Here is a 25,268-nt window from a genome sequence, read left to right on the forward strand (position 1 = left end):
AGATTTTAGGTTTTGTTAAATTGAAAAAGACGAGGTTTTCTTTTTTTTACCATCCACAAGTAATCCATTTGTTTATTTTATTGTTGGAAACATTCATATACATATGTAAACCTCCATTCCAGAGAGTGAAAAACGATTGATTTTTGTTGAAGACATCAGGCCACTTGTTGATGACTCCATACTTGTTTTTTTAAGCTTTTAAAAAGATATTTGATGAATTTTTAAATTTCAATTGGACGCCGCTTTGTACTTGCAATTAAATATCAATGGAACGGCTTTTTTTCCCCACAAAAAATATCAACATGGTTGTTGGATCATTGCCAAAACGGAAGCAGTAGGGGTGATACAAAAAAATGGTTACCAGTCCGAAAAACACAAGTAATGAATAAATGTTGTTGTCCCGGGAAGAAGAAGGAAAAAACTGAAGCGACTAGGTATATATATATATATGGAAAAAAAGACACCTTCAAAAGAAACTTGAGTATATATAATATAATATAATAAGGGTAAGAGTCGTTGAAATTAACAAGTAATGGGGGGAGAGAAGAGCGATGTGTACAATTGTTTACATTTAAAAAAAGTTACGAGGCTACCGTTTTTTGTTTTTTCCTTTTTATTCGACGCCTTTTTTACGGGTCAGTTCGAGTAAGACACTCGAGTCGATGTCGACAAAGTTGTTGGCGTGTTCCAGGTAGTCTGCCAAGAGCCCGGACGATGGGCGGTGCAGCAAGAGTGGGCAAGGCAAGAGCTCTTGCATCACCGAGTGGTGAACGATCAAAGAGGTGAGGCTCGGAAATTCTTTGGTGAATCCCTTAAGAAATTAAAAGAAAAATTGAAATTAAATATTTGAACGACAAAAACAATTTTGATTGGTGAAGAATTGGGAGCCAAAACTCTGTGCGTACCTTGATTTTGAATCCTCGGTTGGTCTGCGTGATTAGATAGTGAGCAATGGAAGGTTTCTGACATTCTTTCGGCACACGGACAGATAGAGCGTAGCAACCTGGTTTCGAAGTCGACTCACGAACCAGGAACGATCCTACGGGCTCCTGTTGCAATATCTCCAAAGATATTTCCCTGTAGAAGCCAAATCGTGGTGTTAAATTCCAGTTTTTATTTATTCGTTCGTTCGTAGAGCAAAGGGGGGGAAAATATTGGAAGACGAAGGATTACCTAGGAATTCCGGCCTGGAACCAAGGGGCGCATTTGAGCAGGGCTTCTTCTTCTAAATTGGTCAAACTATCGGTCCTCACGGGCAGCGTGGGGAGGTAGCCTTCGTTGGCCGACGATGGCGACACTGATCTTGACGAGCCGCAAGACGACAGTGTGCCGACGCTGCTGCTGTTGCACGACGACGACTTGTTGTGGGTGGAGGGCTTGCCGGATGTGGCCGCCGTTGCGGAGAAGTCGATGGACGAGAGCAGCGGCTTGTAGCCCATCATCACTGGATGGTGGGAATGGAAAGGCATGACTAGAGCCGCTCCGATCCCCAAAGCCTTGCTGACTTGATCGCCTCCTCCACTGCTGCTGCTGCTGTTGGCTCCGCTGCTGCTTTTGATGAGCGTCTTGGCGGCGTCTTTACTGCACTTGCATTTGCTCATCTCGGCCAGATTGTTCTCCGGGGCCTCTGCCGCCGACTTCTGGAGATTGTTGGCCTTGCTCTGTTGCCGACTCTTGTCGTGAAATTGCCTCGTCTGTCATAAACCAATGAGGAAAAAAAAAACAAAATACGGTTGAATGGATCGGTTCGGAGCGTGGGATAGGCGACAAGTTTACAGTCGTATAGGAAATTGTCTGAGAAAAAAAGAAACAGTTGAACCGAAACGGAAGAAAAACTCACCCAAGTTGTTGTGTGGCCGTTCTTGACCGGCGGCGCCGGCAAGTTGATTGACTTTGCGTCGCTCGGCGTCGTCGTCGTCGACGCTGCAGACGATATGACCAACGTTGTCGTTGTGGCGGCTGAGGCGGCGTCTGATGGCGGCGTCTTGGTGCCGACGCACGACATGCGGAGCGCGTCACCGATGTTATGTAGTTCGTCCGCCTGTTGTTCAACACGAAAAAAAAAAAACGATACGTCGACGATTAGTCTTACACGATTTTTTTTCCTCTTTCGTTCGTTGTAGCAAAGCAATTAACAAGGGGGGGCCCTCCTTTCGTGATGGTCACGACGTTTTCTTATTTTTCTTTTCGCAGGGGAAACGCAATAGACTTTGGCCCACATAGAGGCGGCATTTAACGAGGAGCTGAGGAGGAGCTCCTGGCGGGAGGTCGGTCGGTAATTGAACTCTCTCTCCACCAACTCTCGGGAGTTTGTCCCGTTGTTGTTGTTGTTGTTGTTGTTTTGGGTGCTAGTGTTGCTGAACACAAGTCCTAAGAGGTTTTGGCATCTAAGCCCGTGCTTGTTCTTCTTCTTTTTGAAGAAGAAGAAGAAGAAAATGAAGGAAAACAATTTGGTATTGAATCACTCACACAAGGCCGACAGACACAGCCAACCCCGACACGGAACGGTCTTGGAAGCAAATGGGGGTCCCGAGATAACTACCTGTTTCCCGTTTGCCAGGCCCCGAGTATGTCTGTTGTGTCTCGAGTCGCTTTTGAGAAAAGAATGGAGAAGGAGGAATGTCACTTTTGACGGTCTTTCGGCCTCAAGTCCAACCTGCAATTTCGTCTCATTCTCTCGAGTTCCACTGCTGGCGTACAGCCGAAATCAGAGTAGTAGCCGCTGCCGTCTAGGCAGTCTCAGTGTCTCTCTCTCTTTCTCTCTCTGTCAGGGATGGAGCCAGACAGAGAAAGAGAAAATGACAATAATAATAATAATATGAGAAGACGAAGGAGTCGGAATTCATTCTTCTGGAAGGGCTCCCGTTATTACACGCTGACGTGAAACGGAGGAGGAGGAGGAGGATGGAGATACGCTTCCATTCGTTTGGGAAGAATGGGTGACGGCAGAGAAAGAAGAAGACAACAACAAACACACGGCGACGACGAATGTTGTTGTCTTCGACTTATTTAACAATTTTTGGTGTGTCTTTCGCCCATCGTGAGTAGGAAAAAGAGAAACAACTAGAAGGGAAAAAGGAGAGATAAATGGAGAAGAGGACCTCCAGCAGCGCCACAGTGTAAACACACAAAGATACGCCATAGTACTAGCGACGTACGAGTGTATATATACGTAGTATAGAAATAAGAGAAGAAAGAAGAGGAGACTTTTTCGACTACTGGTCTTTACAATCTCCTTCTCTTCTTCTTCTTTGTTCTCTTCTTCTTCTTCTTCTTCTTCGTTCTTCAAATCATTAAGGATTCGAATGCGGTTTGCGGTCCTTTCTTTTTCCTGTTCCCGAGATGGCCGGCCATTTAAATCTCTTCTCTTTTTATTTGAGCTTCTTTTGTTTTCTTCGTTTTCCCGGAGCAACAGTTCCTGCTTCTTTCTTTTGGATGCACACACACACACGAGAGAGTGTCTACACACACACACACAGAAAGCGGGTGGTTGGTTGGTTGGTGGTGGTGGTAGGGTCTGATCTGAAACCTGTAATTAAGGTAGCCTCCTCTAATGGCTGTGTGAGGAGAGAAGGTAATAACGGGAAGCAACAAAGTTGGTCACACTAAATGATGCTGTTGTGTGTGTGTCTGCGCTTTCGTGTATCCCCCCACTTGCACGGGGAAATACACAACACAATTTTGTGAGCTGTTGTGATTTGCCTCTAGGCTCTTTCTATATACTCTTTGAGTGTGTGTGTGTTATTAAACAACAGGGGGAAATTGTTTGAAGGAGCCCAGCAGGCGTAGCCCCAGAAAACAGGAATCGCCTTCAGCTTGTTTTCTTGTTGTTGAAGGAGAAAAAGAGAGAAAAAAGAGATGGAGGAGCGTAACCATTTTTCAATTCCGCGCGCTGATGGCTGAGTGACTTCTTAGAGGGCCGGCAACGAGGCAGGCTGGCTGGCTACTACTACTACCACTACCACTATATTATAGGCAACAATCGATCGTCGTCATCTCACCCCAACCGGTCAGTTGACTTAAAAAGGCGTGTCGTTTCGTCCCTGTCGAATCCTGTCGACCGAATCAGGTGAGTCATGGGCGAGTCGAGTCGGCCCACGACCCACTACTACTACTACTACTACTACTACTACTACTAAAAAACCACTACCACCACCTGTCAGATTTGTATTTTCTACTCACGCAGCTGAAACCGTTTTTTTTTTCCTTCTTCTTTTTTGTTGTTGTTGAAATCTTTCAGCATTTTTGATTTCTTTTTATTTATACATATACAACATTGTGCCGGATTCCTGACATTTTCCATCCCGCTGCGGGCTTCAGCCTTCTGCTGCTGCCGTAACGATCTGATTGCGTGATATGTCTACCTATGGTTCTTTTCTGTTAAGTTCCTTCTTTTTTTTATTTTCATTTCTGCCCGTTTTTTTTTCTTCTCGAATTTTCGAATAAAATTTTGGAAAAAAATTACATCCATCCACCATTTTGAAAAAATTTTCTCTTTCCACCTCCTCATCGCGGTCCGTTGCGTTCAGTTTATTCCCCAAAACGAGGGAGGGGGGAAATTCGAGTCTCGGATTACACGGGCCACGACATTCAAGAGGGCGGGAGGGAAAAGAGAAGGAGGAAAAAAGAAAAGAAAAGCGATGGAAGAAGAGAGACGGGAATATGTGCGGTGGCGGCGGGCGACGACGATGACGACGGGGGTTTGGCACGACCGACAACTTTGGCCGAGACACCTGACACCCCGCGTCGCCTGAACGTTTGTCTTATGTGTGTGTGCTGCTCCTTTTGCAACGGGTGAGCTCTCTGGTGCATCGCGCGGTTTCCAGTTTGCTCCGTGATTGGATGTTCGGTTATTGCACACACACACACACACTCACGTACGCACCAGAAAGTTGTTGCTGTTGTTGTGCCCTTTATCTTTTTCTTCTTCTCTCGCTGGAAGAAACTCTTTTTTTGTTGTTGAAGAAATCGTCGACGTATTCCGTCACTTGAACGGATTCCCAGTCGATGTGAGCCGGCCCGGAACAACATTCCTCTCCTCCCCTTTAAATGTTGTTGTTGTTCGTGCATGCACGTCTCTCTCTCTCTCTCACTCTCCACCCAACAACATTCTGGGCTAGACAAGAGTAATACGTAGGTTTTTAATATACGGTAAATACACGAAAAGGAATAGCTCTGAGAGGTAATAATCATCTCTCTCCGCCGACCCGTGATGTCTATGGCCGTTGGAAAATGCATCCGTCTTACTTATAAAGTCATTCGTCGTTTCTATGTGTGTTGTTGTGCAAGTTTTGCCTTGGTATTTCTCTCTCTCTCTCCTTTTTGCTGCAATTGGAATTGCAAGTAACTCGACAACAATTTCACCTCCGCCGTTGTTTTATTGCGTTATCGCCTGGCGCATTGGGCAACATTCGATCAGCTGCGTCACGCCCGTCACGAATGTTTGTGTATTTTGTCTTTTTTGGAGTTTTATTTATTTTCTTCTTCTTCTTTCCTTTTCCTTATCTAATAATTGCGAGAGTCTGGTAGCAGTTTTGAAATTTCTCTTTGGTTCCCAGCCATATCAAAAAGCCCGGCTCTTTTTTTGTTTTTTTTTGTTTTTTGTTTTTCTATTTGATTTTGTTGGGCTCGCTAAATAATTGGCGGCCCCATGGCTCGGTTGGTAGCTGCAATTTTCACAGGCAAACTCTGTGCCCTCCCTCGCGTCTTACAGTCGGTTAATTTCTACACACAACACACACACATAATTGCCTCTTTTCTTTGCCTCATTTCATTCATTATATTTCTTTGATTTCGTCGACTTCTTCCTCGTTCGCTTTTTTCGGCAATCAAAACATACTCACACTCTCACAGGTGCCACACAGTTGAGAGAAGCCTATAAATGAGTGTGGAGGGGGGGAGGTTATAAGCGAGTCCGACTTTTTTTTCTCTCTCTCTATCTCTCGAAGGCCAATTATTTGCTGATGTTGTGTTTGTGAGGCTCCCGGCCGCGCTCATTTTAAATTTTTTCTTCTTCTTCTTTAACACTGACAATGGGGCCCCCGCGCTTGATTATTACCGAGATATTACACACTTGTTCTTCTTCTTTTGGCTCCCCTCTTCTTCTTCTTCTTCTTCTTCTACCACTTAGGAAACCACCAAAGTGAAAAGAAGCAAGAAAAGAGATTGTGTACAGTAGTAGTAACCCCCCGCTTTGTTTTATATAGTGCGCGTATGTGTGGGAGCTGGAAATGTTCGGGGGGTTATTTAATAACGCCAAGGAAATTGAAATTTAAAAATTATAACAAAAAAAAAAAAAAAAAATGGGTAGAAAAATCGTACGGTAGTCCTCTGCTGTTGTGTGTGTGTGCTCGCTTTTAATTGGTGCGGTCAGCACTTTCCATGTCGGGACAAGCTGCGGACACACGAAGTTTTGTGTGGGAAATTTCTCATGGCCAAGACAGGACAACCTAATTTTTTTGTCTTATTATTATTTCCAGTGGCTTCTTCTTCTTTCCTCCTTTTACTTGTTGTTGGCTAGTAGCTTTGCTTGTTCTGATTGGTGCGAACGAAGGGGTTCCAACGCCATCTGGTAAACGAGCTCTTCGACTTCCTTTTTTTTCCTTCGTTGTTGTTGCTGTTCCGAAAACAACTTGGAAGGTTTATGAAATGTTGCTTTCTTTTGTTGGGAAAATGTGTCATCGCCGACCATTTTTCGGAGCGGTCAAGTACAAAACGTTCGTTTTGATTTCTTGCGGCCAACGTTACAAACACAACAAATGTCGGAGAGACAAAAACAAATTGGGGCTGGAGTTTGAGAGAGTCGACAGTCCTTTTGTTTGGCCGTTTTTTTTCTTTCTTTCTTTTCTTTCTTTGAGGGGGTGGAACGTGTTTTGTTGTTTATTTGGGTCTGTTGGAGTAGATTGCTGATGATGGCGCATGTTGGACACGATACAACAACAACAACAACAATGCCGTTGGAAGGGAAAGAAAATGAGGTGAGGTCGCCCCGTGTTGTACTGGGTGTTGTTAGTTAGTTAGTTAAGGTACTAAATGGAGAGAGAGAGAGCGAGAAGAAGATTTCTCTCCGAGTTTCATTTTTTAAACGATGGTGGTGGCTAACGCGGAAAAAGAGAGTCGGGGGGGAGAGAAACGATGAGGCTGCTGTCTACACGACATAAATCATTGCGAGATGGAATGTTTTAAAAATGGGAAGAAAAACCTCGGCGAAATGAAGAGAAAGAAAGAAAGAAAGAAAAAAGCAATCGGTGGTGAACCCTCATTTCTACCTTGTCGAAAGAGAGAAATAAGCCAAAAGAGTTTGACTTAGTAATTAAGTTTCGACTGCAGGGGGGCGGATCCCCGAAAAGTCGTCAAAGTCCCCCCATCTCTTTTTTTGAGGTTTGAAAAAATCCCTCGGAAAAAGAAGAAGAAGAAGAAGGTAAAGCCCATTTCGGTCTTGTGTCCGATCAGTATTATTGTGATTATTCCTCCCACCTACCTTTTCTTACCAATAGACCCTTCATTCCTTATTCTTCCCCCCTATTATATGTGTATTCCCCCCCTCTCTTTTTCGACTATGTCTCGGCGAAGACAAAGTACAGGTACAGACACCCATTTCTGGCGGATGGGATTGATATACTTAACGGCACGGCGCCGGATGGCCTTTTTTTCAACTCCCCTCGACCCCTGTGCGTTTGTCTCTTCCTTGATTTTTCAATGTCACGCTCATCTTTCCACAATCAGTTGCGTTAAGAGGGCGAAAAACCCTCCAAACGAAAAGAGAGATATCAAGTAGGACGCCTCAGCAGTTGGTTTCTTTTAAATTTAAAAAACAAAAAAACAAAAAAAATTCCCCCCGGAAGAGAATCCATCCGCGCTCGCGCCAAGGATTCCAATCTATCGCACCAGTGCCGTAACCCATTAACTCTTTTCTCTTTTGTATACGGCAACTTCTATTGTTGTGGTTTTCCCTTTTGTTTTCTCCGCAGACTTGTTAATTGTGTTAAGACAAACTATTCAACCCCAGCGGGGAAATATATCACCTGGTTTTTTGTCTTCTCTTCCAAAGGACCATTGTGTTATTTTTTTTTTTCTTTTTCGTGTGTTACATTCTTGCGGACCTCGTTTCATACCGCACCACACACACACACACACATGACAGCTGTGCGTGGATGAATAAAAGCCAAAAAGGATCGCTGTTTATACCCTTTTTTTTCATTATTTTGCCTTTTTTTTGAATATTCAAAAAATGAAATGCATCGAAAAAGGAAAAAGAAGAAAACTCATCAATATGAATGCATGGCGTCTGCCAGTTTTTGAGTCGAACCGTTTGAAACAATTCCGAATTCCAATCCGTTTCTCCTCGACTTGTTCGTTTTTGTGTGTCGCGCTGTAGGAGGTTAGTGAAGGGGCCCAGGAGCGGCAACTCGGAGAGCGAGAGAGAGAGGGGGGTTCTGGTTGAACTGGTTGGGGGTAAAAGAATAATCATACCGAGAAAGAAAAGAAATAGAAGTTGCCCAGTCAGCCGTGTGAATTATTCCAAGGTCCAGTCTGTCGATTCCTTTGTGGAATCTTTATTGATTACCTTTCGGCGGTCATCTCATTTTTGGGCATTTTTTTTTTCTTCTCTTTGGTCTTGTTTCCAATGAAACCACCAAGAGAAATAACAAAAAACATGTGAATAACTCTAAGGAATGGGAAATACCTGGAAGGGAATCGGGGAATTGGATGTGGGTTGATTGATTGGTAATATAGAATTGTTTGTGAACCACTTGTTGCGATGTGCTCACTTCTTATACTGGCAAACTTTTTCGAGATCCATCCAACTAACCCCAATGTTGTTTTGGGTTCACTACAAAGGAGGCCGGCACGTTGGCTCGATCCGAAAACAAGTAGACAACACGATTCTTCTCCTTTTGTGTCGACTGTAACGTGTGCGTTTGATTGTGTTAAATATCCGTTTTAATAATGGAGGATCGTTCACCCGCCGACGTGGCTATACCATTGATAGGATAGCCTATAGTGTGTGTGTGTGTTTGCGTCTGAGATAACTTGATTGTCGGCTTCGAATTTATTTTTTTTTTCTTCTTTCTTGGGTTTGGAATAACATCATTCCTCGAGAGTAGGAGGAGTTGTAGGAGGAGGACAAGGAAGAAGGAGAATAAGAGGCCATGGCGCCGAGTCGTGCACATAACATGCGCTCTCGGAATGTTGTTTTCTTCTTCTTCTTCTTCTTTCTCTTTTTTTTTCTCGTAGCGGGATTCATCTTTCGAAAGTAATAAAAATACCCCCCGAAAGAAAAAAAAAATAATAAAATGCTCGTCATTTTTTCTTTTATAGATAGTAGTGAAGCGCACCAGATGGAGATTTCTCTCTCTCGTGTCCCGGAATGGCCCGCGCTTTTTCTTTCTCTCTCATTTCTTCTGTCCGGTTTATATTCGACATTCCCGCTTGTGTGTCTCTCTATCAAACATCAGCACGAAGGAGAAGAGTTATTCCCGGTATCTATACTGCTAATATTACAACCGAGCCAGACGATGATGATCGAGCAAAACTACAGTTTCGTCTTCTTCTTCTTCGTCGTCTTTTTTGTCGTCATAATAAATCAGCGCGGACTAGCGGGAAAAAAGGTTTCGGCTGTGTACGGTACTACACAGGTTGGCATGGATGGAAGCGAGTAAGGCATTTTTTTTTTTATGATCATGAAGAGTTTCAGAGTCAAAAATACATCCATTATCTCGATGGAGGTCCAGTTAATGCCGGAAGGACTTTTTGATGACAATCAGCCAGGTACCAAGAATTTCCTCGTTTTCTTCTGCGACTTTTTGGTAGGAATGTGTACGTGGAAGAGAGGTTTCTAGTCCATTTAGATCCGGGATCATTTGAATTTCCCTCAAATTGTGATTGTCATTTGGTTTTTATGCCCTTTTGTTTGAAAATGGAGAAGAAGAAGAAGAAGAGGGAAATTGTATTTTCTTCCTCATGTTGTGCGCACCTGGATTGGTTCTCTCCTGCTGGTGGTGGTACATGCATGTACTACCCGGAATGTGTCGGATGGATTTATGAAGTGGAGCTGATAGTAGTTACTCTCGAGAGTTAAAAGAAGAAGAATAAGTTAAAAAAGGAAAAAAGAAAGAATTGAAAGAAAAGGTTTTTTCTCGGAAAGAAAAAAAAGGAAATCGCATAGAAAAATTCGAAGGTAGAAAAAGAATAAGGAACTTTATTTTTTTCCGCTTCGCTGTGAGGGTGGTGGTGGTGGTGGTGGTGGATGGCTGTCTACGGCGGAAAAAGAATCTTGACGTTTTCGGACAGTCTATTTCAAATGGGATCTATAGACTCCGGTTCTTTCTTTTCTTATATGTGTATGTCGCGCTCACAACCAATTTGCAGCGCTTTTCTTCTTCTTCTTCTTTCTCCTCCCATTTCTCATCCATCCACGTTTTTCGTCGAGACCCCCTCCAGTTGGGCCTTTTTTCTCCCCCTTCTTCCATGTTTAACGTGTGTTGTGTGTGCAAGAGACGTCGGGAAAAGAAAAGAGAATGGTGACTGGAACGCACAAAAGTGTTGTAGAAGAAGAAAAAAAGGAACTTTTCTTTCTTTCCTTTTTATTTTTTTTGCTAACATTCCTATGTTAGCCGCTACACACACCAGGTGAACCCCAAAGGGCGGGATCAATGTCTGTCAAAAAGTTGAAAAGTCGTCTTTTTGCATCCTCTCTTCGTCGCATTCCTTCCTTCCTTCCTCTTTTAAGCACTCCCTTTTCTCTCTGTGTTAAATTGTTAATGCACAGAGGATCCACCAAAACGGAATGCTGTTAAGCTCCTTTTCCACGGAAGAACCTCCTCCATCCGTCCATAGACAACCGCAAATGAATTTTTAAGAAGAAGAAGAAGAAGAAGAAGAGGAATTTTCTTTGAAAAGAAAAAAAGTCGACGAGATTTTCTTAGAGCTTATTAATTGATACTGCCACGACGGCCCCGAGGTATATATCTCCACAGCTCGGTAATTCAAGACGCGTTATAGCCGTGCGCGTCTCTTAATACCTTTTTCCACCGCGTGAGCAGACAGTATTTTATTTTATTTTTTGCGGACTCTTCTTGTTCGGCTCTTCTTTCAGAAACAACCCCCTTAACTATCTCTCTGTCTAGCTCTCTAACTCTGTGTGCAGTAATATAAAACCTATTGTAAAAAAGGAACCGTGGGGGGAAATCAAAAGCCAAAGGACAAGAAAAAGAAGAAGAAAACAAAAAATAGACAAAATGCAACAAGAACAACAACAACATGTATCGTTGTTGTGCCAACAGTGCTACAGCTTTTTTTCTTCTTCTTTTCGGGGCCTTATTTTAATTTGAAAGAAAAAGAAAACGGCTCGGCGCCATGGATATTATAAGTGTATAGCCGACCTGTAAGGTTCTTTTCTCTCTCTCTCCGGCTTTTTTTTTCTTTTCTTTTTCTTGGGGGGTGCCATCCACTTTATGCCATCCCCATGTGTACATATAACGTATTGTTGTTGAACTACATATCAACTCCAATAAAGCTATTGTTGTGCCCCCTTTTCTCTCTCTCTCTCTCTTCCATTTGGCTGGGTCTTTCACCGAGACAAACTTCCACACACACACACGGAGATAACATAAAGAGAGAACGGTTGTTGGCTCTCGGCTGTACCTCTCGACCATATAACCTGTTTTTCTTTTCTTATTATTGCGCATTCTGGTTACAATTTCAATAAGAACCACCGAACCACGTTGGGAGAAGTGGAGGAGGGGGGGGGGACAATATGGCTATTGTTGTCTATCCTGTTGGTTTCGAGAGATGACGATTTCGGTTGAGGTGGAAGACGAACATTTCAACGGCGGGTTTCAAGTGGGTTTCCATAGAGACGATGATGATGGAAGGAGGACGTTGGCAAACACCAGCGGAGTAAAAATTTAAAAAGAAAAAAAAAGTCCATTTCATATCTTATCCTTAGCGCCAAGTCTTTGCTTTTGCATTCCTATCTCCATCCTCGAAGGAAAAAAAAAAGGTTTTTCTTTCTTTTTCTTTCCTCCGAGTGTATGTGTCTGTGTGTGTTGTGTGGGCCCCGCCAGCGTTGGAATGCGGAATGCACCGTCGCCCCCTGAAGGCCTTTCTCTCTTGTGTGTGTCTACGTGTGCGTATGTGTTGGTTGCCTCCATTCTGTCCTATACCTGGCCAAGGCGCGCTTACCTGTCTTTTCCCGACCAGTTCAACCGAAAAGTCAAAAGTTTCTACTTTTTTCTTTCTTTCTTTCTTTAAAACACTATTTTCTCTTCTTCTTCTTCTTGTACCATCTGGAGTCCCCCCCCCCTTCCCTCCAGGGGTTATATAGCGCCGCCCTGTGCGCCATGTCGATATCAAACTGTGTTTTTTTTTTCTTTCTTTTTTCCTCTTCCAGCCATTTCGATAGATAAAACCTGTGCCTATTTTCGGGGTTTCTGGCGGTCAGACCAATGGCACCGATCGATCGAGAAACAAAAAAGAAAAATAGAGAAACCCTTTTTTTTTTCTCTTATGTATCATAAGCTGCGATGGCACGCGCGCTGGCCCCGACCATCGGCCGGGTCGCTTATAAAACGCCGAGTCAGAGGGTCCGCGCGTCCGTTTGAATCTTTTCTGATTCAGACACACACGGACGTCTCCACCCCTTCGCGCAACATTGTAGGGGGTATAAAAATCAGAGAAAGAATTCGATAGGAAGGAAGAAAATAAATAGGATAGCCACAGAAAAAAGAGGTGGGGGGTCACACTCAACCCATATAAATTATCTGAAGCGCATATACATGAAATATCGAGCCTCTGGTTGCAGCAGCGGCGGTGCGCAACTCACGAAACGGGCTATACAAGGGAAATCGGGGACTCGGAAAATTGTTGAATTGTTTTTTAAAAAAATTCTTTTGCCCTGAAATTCCTCGGCACTAAAACCAAGTTAGTGTAGGCCTGAAACGTATCAAATTTTTCTTTTTTAAAAAATGCCATCAACTTCTTGTGTGTGTGTGTGCGCGCTCAATTTTCGAATGGAACGAATTGTTTGAGGGGAATAAGAGAAGGCCGTTAAGTTTGAAGTTCTATTAGAGGAATATTATATTATGTTTTTCTTTTCTTTTTCTTTTTTATTTCTTAAATCTTTCTGTCTGGTCGGGTCGACGCCGGCAGACGGATTACATCCACACACAACAAGTTTATACGCCAGCCACAGTTTGAAGGGTGGGAAATGTGCGGCCGGAAAATAAATCCCCTCCGAAAACCGAGTTCTTCATTTCTTTCGGGGTTATTATTGTAGGTCTATCCTTTTTTTTTTTGTTTTCTTTTACGACGAGTGTTTTTGTTGTATAAACTTTTCTTCCTTGTCTCTGCGCCTAACGAGTTTTCGTGCTTCATCATCATCAACATCGCAATAGTAGCCAAGCGAATGGGAGGAGCTTAACAACTAGCCGCCCGCGCTAAACCGTTTCGTTTTGAATGACGGTCGATCGACTTAAAAAATAAATTAACCGCCACTGTCGAATTATTTTTACAAAAAGAAAAAGAAGAATGGTGGGATAAAAATCGAGGAAAAATAAATAACACGGGAAAATATTTTGGGGTAAAAAAAAAAGAAAAAAGAATACCTGAAACCCACAGGCTATCGAACTAAAGGTATTTGCTGCCATTAAAACCACCGCCCATCATTCCATTCTCCCCCATCCGCTGGCGTCGCGTCCTCATGCTTTCCTTTATATAACTGCTATATAGTGGCAAGATAAAAACCGACTCTTGTCTATCTCTTCTCTCTTCGACTTGCTTTTGTTTTATTTTTGTAATCCCCTCGACTTGTTTTTGTTTGGGGATTTCGTTGTGTTGTTGATTTCCTTTAAAAAAAAAAGTCGATTCTTCTCCGTTTCTGGCCGCTTTTGGCCCGTTTTTCACTTTCCGTTCCGCCCTGATGTATTTAGTTACTCTTTTGTTTATTGTTATTCCTTTTAATTCCCTCGCGAGAAGGAGAGGAAGATGAAAGAGAATGAAAAAGAAAAAAAATGGAATTCTCAAAGTCAGTCGGTCGTATCGAGTTCACACACGCAAGCTCGGCATTCACAAACGATCATCCACCCACCCCCACTCGTCCAACCGCCGCCTCGGTTACCTAGTCGGTACTAGGCTACTCCGTGCCCGTGGTATAAGTAACTCGTTCGTTTCGTATTTTTTATTTTTCTTATTTTTTTGTTTCTCTGAAAAATTCCTTTCGAGGTTCCGTCGACGGCAGAATGTTTTCTTTTCATAACGAGGCGAAATTGTGTTGTTCAATCTGAAATCGTTCTGCTCTCGACTATTATCAAAATTCTCCCCCTCCGACGTAATTGAAATTGTTGCGCGCTCACGACGGAGAAAGAAGAGAAACATTCTTCGGTGGAATGAGAGGTAAACGCCAGGAGACACGGGAGGAGGGAGGAGGAGGAAAAGAAACGAATGGGTGGGTTGGGCTCTCTCTGGCCTCTCTCTGGCCTGGGAAAATGAAGTACGCTCGCATACCTGTCTGTGAATCAAGCGGAAAAAGAGTTGGGAAGAAAAAACGGCCGAGCCAGCTCTCTTATAACCACATGCAGCAGACAGATGGAATGAAATAACCATACGAACAATTTTTCCCGATTTTTGTTTCTTGAAATTCACCCGCACTTTCTTTTAATTATAGACGAGGTGTCTGGAGATAGATGATGCACGTTTTATATAAGTTGAATGTTTGTGTTGTTACAACTTTCTGTATTTTTCTTTTTGAAACTCCGCGTTTGGTTTTTTTTTCCCCTTTTGGTCTCTCTTCAAATCGATAATGAGTTCCCGTGGTGTTAAGAGGGGTGGCAGAGATGGAGATGGGAGCACAAGTCTACACGTTTATATTTCAATCTCGTTGTTAAATGCCGTTGCATTTTTCGTTGGCGGGGGAATGATGATGCTCTAATTATTGAAGGGGATTGACGGGCCAGGAGGATCCGGCTAATCTTGTCTCACGTCTACGAAGAAGAATAGATTGATGAGCCAGCGCTCATGTTGTTGTTGTTGCTGTTGTTGTACCCCATCACCTGACATCGCCAAAGAGTGGAAGAAATGGACGTTGGAAGGAAACGTGTTGGATGAGGAAAAACCATCATCATCATCATCATCGAGAGGAGCGGGGGGCATACAGAGAGTCCATCCAGCGTTCAGACAGTTGGCCCGGCGGAAAACCCGTCAACGTTTTTAAGAAATAGGTCGCGCGCGGATCAATCAAAAAAAGTAAAAAGAAGAAGAAGAAGAAAAAAAGTAGGCGGATGCGTGACCTAACCGCCACTGCCGTATACATACGCGCCTTGGTAGTTTTGCCCATGTGTGGGTTTTGTATTTCTACCCAGTTCCCAGGGTATGTATATGTACAGGAAAAACAGACACAGATTCATCTTTGTTTTTTTTTTTTGTTATTTTCGGAGGTTGTTCGCATCAGAGGCAAAGGAGGGCACACGGCAGAAATCATCTAATCAAACCCAACCATCACGTTTTGGCGAATATTTGAAACGGGATTTAAAAAAAAAAAGAATCACGCAACGACCCGGAACCCGCGAGTAAAAGTAGCCGCTTTTTTTTTGGTTGTAGTTTTTCGGTTTGGTTATGTAACAAGTTGCAAATTGAAAGACGCGCAAGAGGAGAGAATCAATGGTGCAATTCGTTTTTTTATTTTTTTACCTTGATGTCGAATCGTTGGTGATGACCGCACTGGCCGCAACAGTAGGCGATGTAATCCTGCGACAACTTCATGCGGATCAAATTCTGCATGACCACTTGGGCGTTGTTGTTGTTGTTGTGATGATGATGGTGATTATTATTGTTATTGATGTTGTTGTTGTTGTTGTTGTTGTTGTGTTGATTGTTCTCGTCGACCAGCCGGCGGTATCGAACTGAAAACAGGTTGTGGATTCCGGCTTCGGTCGGCTGCAACGATTTCATTCGACCCATGATCTCCTTTTTTTGATGAGAAGCTTCAACTTTTTTGTTGTTTCGTTGTTGTTGTTTTTTGCGGGGGAAAAAAGTGCGTCTTCTTCTTTTCTTAATTCAAAATGCAAATTTTTTCTTAATAATTTAGCACATCCACACTGCTTCTTCTGCTAGACGGGGGGTGTGGGGGGATGGGATCCACAATCACAATCTCACAGATATAGAAAAACAGACACGCACTTATATTTAAAAAAAAAAAATACTATCACTTTGATTACGACACAACGCGGGCACTTTTGTTGGTGGGGAACTGGACTATTCGTCGCCGGTAGCCAATTACTTTCTGACAGTTTGTGTGTGTGTGAGCTCCGCGTTTTCGAAAAGGAAACCCAAACCCAACGAAAAACAACTTGTAGGTTATCTTTTGCCTCTCTCTGATTTTTTTGAAAGGGGGATGGATGGATTTCGTTCTCTTTTTTTCAAAAAAAAATGGAAAGAAACAAGTTTTCAAAAACTTGTTATTTCCTTTTTTTTTCTCCCCTTGCGCTCGTCTCGAATATCACTCACTGCGTTTAGGGTCTGAGTAGAAGAAAATCGAACGAGAGAGAACCGGCGGTGTACGTGTTCCGGAGAGAAATGAATCTGCGTCTGTCTTGCTGCTCGGAACAGGTAGAACTGGTCGACTAGTCACCTGGGCACCCGGACCTTCATGCATACACACACACACTCTCAACATACCTTTCCGTGTGTGTGTGTGTGTGTGTGTATATACCTGCCTCCTTTCTTTTTCTTGCTCCCCCCACCACCACCACCCCGAAATGTCCTCCTGCCACCCGTCATAGCAGCACTTTGAGAGCTAGTAGGAAGATGGTGAAAAGCCAGAAAGAGACTTGATAAAGAAGAAGAAGGAAAGAGTGTGGATTGTACACTCTACGTCAAGCCTAAAACTGCAACCAACATTCCTCACCTGGGATTAGCCTACTTTGCCCGCCTTTTGCTGTGTCGTGTCTTAAAAAGAAAAAGAAAAAAACGCCGGGTCCGTCGTCCTCCCGAGGACTCTCTTGGCGTGGATTTTTCTCTCTATTTCTTCTCTCTCACTCGGTCCTACTACTCCGTAATAAATGGTGGATGTAGGCTAGGCTTATACGTATACTAGATGCAGTATGTATATTCACGGTATAAAACTGAAGAGACGTTTAACGTCGTCGCCTGGCTCAAAGGCACACACACACACACACAACAACAACAACACGGGAGAGTCGCCCAGGATTTTTATGGAGGCGCGGTTTTTATAATAATAATAATAATCATAATAATAATAAAGACATACGGATGAAATAATCGCGGCGGCTGTGGCGATGGCGCCCGGGACTCTTCTTCTTTTACCTCCCTCGTCGAACGGTCGATTTTTTTCGGGGTTAATGGCGATGAAAATGCGGCAAAGACCTTTTGAACTGTCGAAAAGTTTTTCTTTCTATTTTTCTATTTCAAAAAAAGAAAGAAAAAATCGCACCGGGAGTGTTGGAATTGTGATTCCTCTTTGGGGCTGTGCGGCGATGAATGAACCACTCGTTGCGCAACTCTGCTGTGCACTAAATGACGAAAAGTGGTCGTCGCCCGGCCGTCGACGCAAAAGGAAATCAGAAAAAAAAACGGGGGATCAATTCTAGCGACTAAGTTGGCACGGTATAAACATGGTATAACATTATTTTTTATTTATACATATACACGCTCGGAATCTGCTGGACCGAACTGGCTTTTCAGGAATGAAGTAGAGCGTGGAGCTGCGCATAGATTGATGATGCACGTTTCTGATTCGTTTGTCCTTCTCGCTTCTTTTTTTCTTCTTCTTCCTCTTCTTCTTCTTTTTAAACTCGAGAAAAACTTGCCCGCATTTTGTGTATTTTCCTTTTATGACGATTTTAAGCGACGATAACGAGTCGAACGGAACGGGAAAAACGGGTTTGAATAATTGAAAAATCCAATTCTCCCCCTCTCTCGTTCTGTAAGAAAAAAAAGGTGAGCGGGCAATGGGGTTGGGAGAAAAATGAAGAAATCCCAAAAACTTGAAGTCGGGAAAACATGTTGAACCACCTGAGTTGCATGCACGGCACATACGAGTTCGATTGTGAGTGTGTGAGTCCAGTCGTCCATCTTTTTTCAATTGACTTAACTGTGTGGAAGTCCCGATCTCCTTTTTTTTTCCCCCTTTCCACCCGATCATCCCAGAGCGATAAGACGATGCGCACATCAAATGAAATCTCGACCAATTATTTCGAATCGAAAAGCCAAAAAGCAACTTCGATTATACGATGATTTATCGACTGTTATTCCTTCTCTCTCTGTCTCTGTCTAGATTAGACTGGATGAAGTGTGTAGACAGGAAAGTTGTTTTTGTTTTTTTATTTTTATTTTGTCGTCTCTATTTGGTTAAATAAGAAGAAGACGACACGACTAGAAAAGACCAAAACAAAAAAACGGAATAACAGATTTTTGTTTTCTTGTTTTATTTTATTCTTTCAACTTTTCAAGGGCTTGGAAAAATGTTGAAGGTTTCTTTCTTTTTCCTCCTTGTCTTTGACGACGACGACGCGATTCTTCCGCATAAAGTTATTATGACTATGATTAGACTGTCTCTCCTTTTTCTCACTGCCAACGTGAAAAATGCGAGTCGTGTGTGAGTTTTCTAAGGATAGGCAGCGCATGTAATTATGGCGGCGGCGGCGCTCCCAAAATCGCTTTCAGGTGCTATAACAGTTTGAATGGATGGATATATATAGCACGTTTCCATACTTGTGTGCGTTTGTTGTGCGAGCAGCGCGCACACAAACATCAGGGGCAAGGCCCGAGATGTTTTTTTTTTTTAAACCAACTACGGAGCCCGACGGACCATCCCAAGATGAAACGCAAATAACAAAAAACGAACCCATCCACCAGCGATGGTGGTGGTGCTGGCCTGGCCCCCTCGGTTCTTTTCGACCAAGGGGCGTGAGCAAGGTCGATAAATCGTCGTTCGATTGCGAAACGCTTTTTTCGGAATCTTTCCCCCCTCTCTCTCTCTGGCGCAACTCACGTCTCTCTCTCTCGTGCATTTATTACGTTCTTTTTCAAATACCTTGTTCTTTTTTTTCCCGACTTTTTCGTTGGTCGCTGACCCAAACGCCGGCTGTTGTTATTTCCCGTTCACTTTTTTTTTTGGCTTATGGAGAGCTGTGAATCTGAGCTCGTTCCTCGACTTAACCAGCAGCATGGCGGCGGTTGTTGTATGGCCCGATGTTGTTGTTGTGTAAGTCCCGGCGCTCAGGATATCTATCCTTTTTATTTTTTTTTTCCTTCCTATCCTATCCGCCTTATAAGGTAAGGAATGCGCCGGGGCTGTCACACGCACATCTATACTACAAGTCCACTACGGCGACTATTATTATTACTACTATACTAGTAGTTAGTGCATCTTTTTTATACACTTTCCTAATTCTCTCTCTCTCGTCTGGGGTGCTGGTCGTTTTATTTTTTTATCGGATTTCCCTGGCCGTGAGTTTCTACGTTGGTTCCTGCAGAAGGAGGAAGTGAATGGGGCGCCCTTATTTTCTAAACTTTTTTCTTCCATGCGGATATCGTTGTGATGATGATGAAAGAGTTTTACCTTTCTTTCTTTTGGTTTTCCTTTTTTTTAAATCTTTTCTTACTTTTCGGTCGGCTGAGATTTCATTCACGGTTTCTCCCGCTTTCGGGAAGGCGGCGGCGGCTGCTGCTGCGGTCACAAGTTGGCCGCCGATGGTTGTTGCTGGCCGTAAATCATAACGCCTTGATCCCGGAAAGTTATGGGCGACGGGGCAGGTCACGTCAACTGTTTTGTGTGTGTGTTTGTTGGATGGGGCCGGTTCCGTATCTCTCTATTCTATTGCGTTTCGGTTGAATATCGCCTGCCCGCGCCGCGGCCGTGTGTGTATAAATAGCGGCTGGGATGGATCCACGACATATGGAAATCCATCTTACGGTTTCTTTGGTTGCTCACATTTTTGGAGAGGGTCAAACTACAAAAAGGGGCCGACCGACATTCACCAATTCACCACCACAATACGATTCTCTCGGGATTTCTTGTAACTGTTTGCTTGTCTTTCGTGTTGGGCCCCTGTCCGTGAAGCGAAAAAGGGGCCGCTCACGGACCCCGAAAAAAAAAAAAAATCTTACAAGCATCACGACCACGGGCGGCTAGACGAGTCTTTTGGTCGACTGCCGTAATCGATTAACAAGTAGGAAGAAAGAAAGAAAGAGGTGGAATATATAGTACTATGACACAGTTTTCTATTTTTTCTCCCATAGTCTGGTTGTCTATCAATTCAATATACTTTTCAATGGCGACTTTGAAGGAGCGAGAGAGACTATCAGAGCCGGAATGGAATGAAGAAAAGCGGACACACGATGCGACCGGACACGCCGAGCCTTTCCATCATTGGAACGCCATTGAAAGTCTTTTTTCCTTTTTTTTCAATTTCGAAGGAGACCAGCGGTGTAAAAACTGCCAAGGCCCCCGCGTCTTGTCTTTTGACTGTTTGATGCCTGTCAGTCAGTCAGTCATGAAAAAGAGAAAGAATCAGAAGAATCAAGAAACGAAGAATGGCATCCTCTCCCAAAAGGCGGATAGCGAAAGAGAAACACACACAGAACAACACAACAGTGTGTGTAAGATTGTCTTGTGTGTGTGTGGGTCTCTTTTCTTCTTCTTTTCTCTTCTTGCTGGCCGTGTGGCGCCGCTGTCGAAATAAATAGCCGTTTGCACGTCTCACCACGGCGGAGCATATAGAGAAATTTTCCTTCCTTCATTCCTCCCACCTTCCTCTCGTCTCGTGTCGGGCCGCTCGCTCCGAGAGTGGGCGGATCGGAGAAGAACTTCACCAAATAACCCCGGCGCTCACACACACAAAACGTCCTCCAGCAGCCAACATTCCTCCGTGATGTTGAGTGTGTGCCAGCCGCAAGAAGAAGAAGAAGAAGAAAAGGCAAAAAGCTTTAGCGAGCGCTCGGCTTGATTGGCTTTTTGCGTATCTGCGTTCTTCTTCTTCTTTTGCTGGTTTTTGGGGCTATCGTCTTTCTCTTGTCTGAGATGAGAGAATAGACGACTGTTGTTTGTTTGTTTGTTTGTTTGTGGAGGAATCATCGCGTCGGATAAAGGCCAGGAGACGAGCAGAGAGAGAGAAGGCGAACAATGCACGCACCAAATGGTGGTGGTTTACCTTGGTCGTACGCACACGAGACACGCGATAGGCATCGAAATTTATTTTTCAAGGAGGCGGCGGCCATCAGAAAATACAAAAAAGTAAAAAAAAGTAAAAGGAAAGAGACTCATCGCATGATGAGGAGGTGGAGCTGCTGCCCCGCCAACCCATCCAGCGCTCATACATTTCACTGATTTTCTTATCTGGAAGAAGAAATCCTGGGCCTTTTTTTTTTCATTTCGATTTTTCGTTTTTACTTTGTTGGTTCATCTATTTGGGTAAAGGTAAAGTGGTTAAACGAAGGGAGAAAATGAAAATCGAAACGAGCGAGCCAAGACGGGAGAAGAGAACCTGAACCCCTATTGGAACCGAGAAATTGTTGTTCAGATGGCGGCCGCTCAGTGACGTGATAACACCGTTTGGAAAAATCAGAAAAACAACCAAATTCCTATCCTTTTCATGTTCCATCGTTAGACGCGCGGCGCCTCCCACTTTTTTTCCCTTGGCTTATTTCCCCTCTTGACTGGCTGCAACTTGCCCGATTGAATCGAATAACACGGACGCAACGGCCGTTTCATTACACATTTCTGTGGAAACCTACAAAAATACGAAACAAAAGGCAATCACAATTCCCGATTCCCTTGAATTGGTTTCTTTTTTCTTCTTCTTTTTCTTTCCTTTTGTTGGTCGTCTGGTGCCGCTTATTATTTCGGCCAGGTATTTGATTTCCGCCGCGCTCGATTCGTTTTTCATGTGTACGACCACTCGACACGACTCGGTTGGCCGGTATTTATCCCCCTTTTTTTTTCCTTTTTCTTTTTCTTTCTGTGTCAAAGTCAACACGGAGATTGGATATACTATGTGTGTTGAGTGTGTATATTGTAGTTGCATACATTATCCAATGTATGTCATGGCGTACGCGAAGAATAGAGAGATAGCGATAGAGAAAGAATAGGAGAGAGAGAGAAGGAGGAATAAATGTGACTATTACACGCTGTTTTGTCGTTAAAGAAAAGGTGCAGGGAGAACAAATAAATGAAACACACACACACAGGAGTCTGTTTTCTTATTTCTTTTCTTGTTCGTGGTGATTACCAGTTTTTCTTTTTTTTTTTTTTACCTGTTTGGAAGTAACTGTGCCTTTTTTTTCGGGCTTGGTCTGCGCAAGCTCACTCATTCACCTCGGTGCGTTTTGTTCCTTAAAACCCTGGAGCCCATCCCATTTTTTGCCCTGCCATAATTGGCAATCACAAGGCCAGGAGATAACTGGTAAATCACAGGTTTGTTAACACCACCACCAGCACCAGCACCACCACTGCGTAGTACATGGCCGAAGAGAAAAGGGGAGTCAGAAATTCTGTTCAAAAAAGGGAGCAGATAATAATCATCGGTTAGCCCATAAGGAAGAAGAAGAAGCAAGAGCCAAACAAGAAGAGCGCTTTGCTCTCACGGGAGAGCTCCGTGGGTGCACCATCCATCGGCTTGTTAATTCATCCGTGTCAGTGTACGGCTATTATGCGCAGCTGCTGCCGTGCTTGGATATCACCAATGCATAATCCTTGAGATGGGAAAAAACACGAACGAGAAGGAAGAAGAAGAAGAAACGGGAAGGCAGGCGCTGTGGCCGAGCTAACGGCGGAATAATCCATCGGTTGGTTATGGAAAAGAGTCTTTCTATAAGAATGTTTGGATGAAATATTATTAAGGAAATCCACCAACATGCCCTCGCTCGTGCATCAGATAAAAACGAGGTGCACCAGCTCTTTTCGATGAGGAATCGAAAGGAGAGAGAAAAGAAAAAAGGGAAAGAAATAGTTTCTTGCTGGTTTATACATTGTGTTTTTTGTTTTGTTTTTTTATACTGCGCCCAGCAACCGAAATGCTGGGAATGGATTTATTCATTCGTCGCTATGAGCACTTTGTGTGTAAATAATTTACTGGCTCATGCATAAAACGGTTGATGGGAAAAATAAAATAAAAAAAGGTGAGCCTGTGTATACAAGTTCCAGAAACGGCGCAGGAGGCAACGGAAATTTATAAGTGGGGAAACGTAAATCGACTTGGTCAAATAGGTTTTCTTCTTCTTTCTTTCTTTTTTGTGTATCTCCCCGTGTGAATGATGGGCAAGAATAGGGAGGGTTGATTTTCTCATCTTACCAATCTATCTTGCCTTAACAAATATTATTCCCCCCCCCCTCCTTCCACTTTAACAGAGAAAAAGAGGAGAATATGATTGTAAAAGACCAGAAGCTGTATTGGAAATGAATTTTTCCAACAAGAGACGGAATCGATTAACGCGAAGAAAATAAATGTATACATGTACAATGTTTCACCGTCGAGGAGAGAAAGAAAGAAGAAGAAGAACCCCACTCATCTTGTGTGTGTGTGTGTGTATATTGCGTGTTTCACGTTGTGTCTGGCATCACGGCAGTACAGCACGGAGGAGCGAGAAGGGGAATGCATAATGCGATGCGGGAGGTGATTGCTGAGCATCGGGAAATATCAGGCCTTCTTCTTCTTATTCAAGGTGAAACCGGTCGTCTACTCTCGTGTCCGATGAGATCATGAGAATACCAAGAAAGGGGAAAAAGAGAGAGATGATGATGATGATAATAATAATAAAAAGCACCAAAAGTATAAGCGTATAGGCGCGTATAGGGAATCATTCAAAGAGAGATCAAGGAAAGAAGAAGAAAAAAGCCATTTGACTTTGTCCGTGTGTGTATAAAGTGTGAGAGAAAGAAAGTTAAAAGAGTTTGATCCTCCCTTTCGCTTGATGGATCCCCCAGAAGTTGATGTCTCTCCTCCTCATCGATGCCTTGGACGTTGATTATTTCCGCATTACTCTCCCGCCGCCGCCGTTTCCCAAGCTCTTCTCATCCAGTGGTGTTATTGGTCCCCTCTTGCAGTGTGCTCACAGGTGCGCCGTCAAGGTTTGACGTCACCTAACGACCGTTTTTATGGACCTCTTTTACCATCTTTCTTTCATGGCTCCAACATTTTTTTTTGTTTTGTTTGTTTCTCTTCATTTTCTTCTTTTCCACCTTCTTCTCTCCTTATATTGGCATTTGTCAATAAAAAAAGGAATCAAAAGAATCTCGTAAATATGGCGACGATAACGTCGTTCATAATAAAGTCTCAACTCGAGCTCGGGCCAATGTTCCCCCCTCCTTTTCTAAATTCAAAATTGCCGCCCTTGTTGGTGTTGGCGCCGCTTAGATTCATCGCCGGCCGTTTGGTTCGATGGTTTATTTTCTCTGCTCTCGACTCTCGACAGTCTGCTTTTGTTTGTTTTGGCTTTGTCTTTTCTTTTCCTTTTTTCCTTTTTTTTTTTCACGATCGTAATGATGGCTATACCCAATCGCCCGCCGCCGCCGCCGCTAACCTTCAATCCGCGCACCCATTTCTTTCGTTCTTGGCTGCTCGTTTCCTTATACATGTTGCGACGTGCGTACCTGTCTCCGAGAGACGCTCGTTTACCAACGCCGTGTTGGGAAAGAGAAGGACGAGTCGCTGTATAACATCAACAGCCAACAACTAACCAGAACGCCAGAAGAAATAACGCATGAGAAAGAAAATTCCTAGCGCGCCCAGCTCTTTTTCCCTTTCACTGTTGCCCAGCTTACTACACGTCGAGACCCCCTACTAGTCCTCAGACTCACGGTCGGCCATGTCTAGTTTTTTTTTCTTCTTCTTTTATTTGCTTGGTGTGTGTTGCTTCGTCTTCGTAGCAATCCAAAATCCTTACGTCACCTGTTCAACCTTCTTATCCTCGGTGTGTTTACCCACTCCTCCGAATTCCGATATTTATTTACTTTCCAAAGTTTTTTCAAATGTTTTTCCCGTCCGTTACAAGTCCGGTTCTTCTCCCGCACAATGATGCCATCTAGGGACTGGAACTCTAACTTGATCTTTCTTTCCGTGGTGGTAAAAAAAATATCAAGTTCCTCTAATTCATTTGAATTTGAACGATTGCGATTAACCAGGAAATACAAAATGTATCAATGTTTAATCAGAAATCAGGTGATGAAATCACTGTAGGCCAAAGTAATTTTTTTTCCCCGAATGGGAGTTGATCATTAGTTGATTATTTATGCATCAACAAATAGGAGATCA

At 43.4% G+C, this 25,268-nt stretch overlaps 2 protein-coding genes across 4 annotated transcripts in view; one reads left to right on the top strand and one right to left on the bottom strand.

Moving 5' to 3' along the window:
- Window positions 1-25,268, top strand: part of LOC124188629 (potassium voltage-gated channel subfamily H member 6-like) — a 93,869-nt gene that overhangs the window by 776 nt on the left and 67,825 nt on the right. The gene's annotated exons all lie outside the window — the stretch shown is intronic.
- LOC124188633 (hybrid signal transduction histidine kinase D-like) lies at window positions 49-16,663 on the bottom strand. Its single transcript, XM_046581412.1, has 5 exons — window positions 15,688-16,663; window positions 1,841-2,041; window positions 1,174-1,694; window positions 906-1,077; window positions 49-811 (listed from the first exon to the last, which is right to left on the bottom strand). The coding sequence occupies exons 1-5, from the start codon at window positions 15,955-15,957 to the stop codon at window positions 614-616; spliced, it is 1,362 nt and encodes a 453-aa protein (XP_046437368.1). The 5' UTR covers window positions 15,958-16,663; the 3' UTR covers window positions 49-613.

This window comes from Daphnia pulex, chromosome 2 (assembly GCF_021134715.1).
Source record: "Daphnia pulex isolate KAP4 chromosome 2, ASM2113471v1".
Taxonomy (NCBI): domain Eukaryota; kingdom Metazoa; phylum Arthropoda; class Branchiopoda; order Diplostraca; family Daphniidae; genus Daphnia; species Daphnia pulex.

Excerpts from the sequence above, each read along its gene's own strand:
- LOC124188633 (XM_046581412.1), bottom strand. The coding sequence starts at position 15,957 with ATGGGTCGAATGAAATCGTTGCAGCCGACCGAAGCCGGAATCCACAAC. Across the intron at positions 2,042-15,687 it reads ACCAACGATTCGACATCAAG|GCGGACGAACTACATAACAT; the intron begins GTAAAAAAATAA and ends GTTGAACAACAG. Across the intron at positions 812-905 it reads ACCGAGGATTCAAAATCAAG|GGATTCACCAAAGAATTTCC; the intron begins GTACGCACAGAG and ends TAATTTCTTAAG.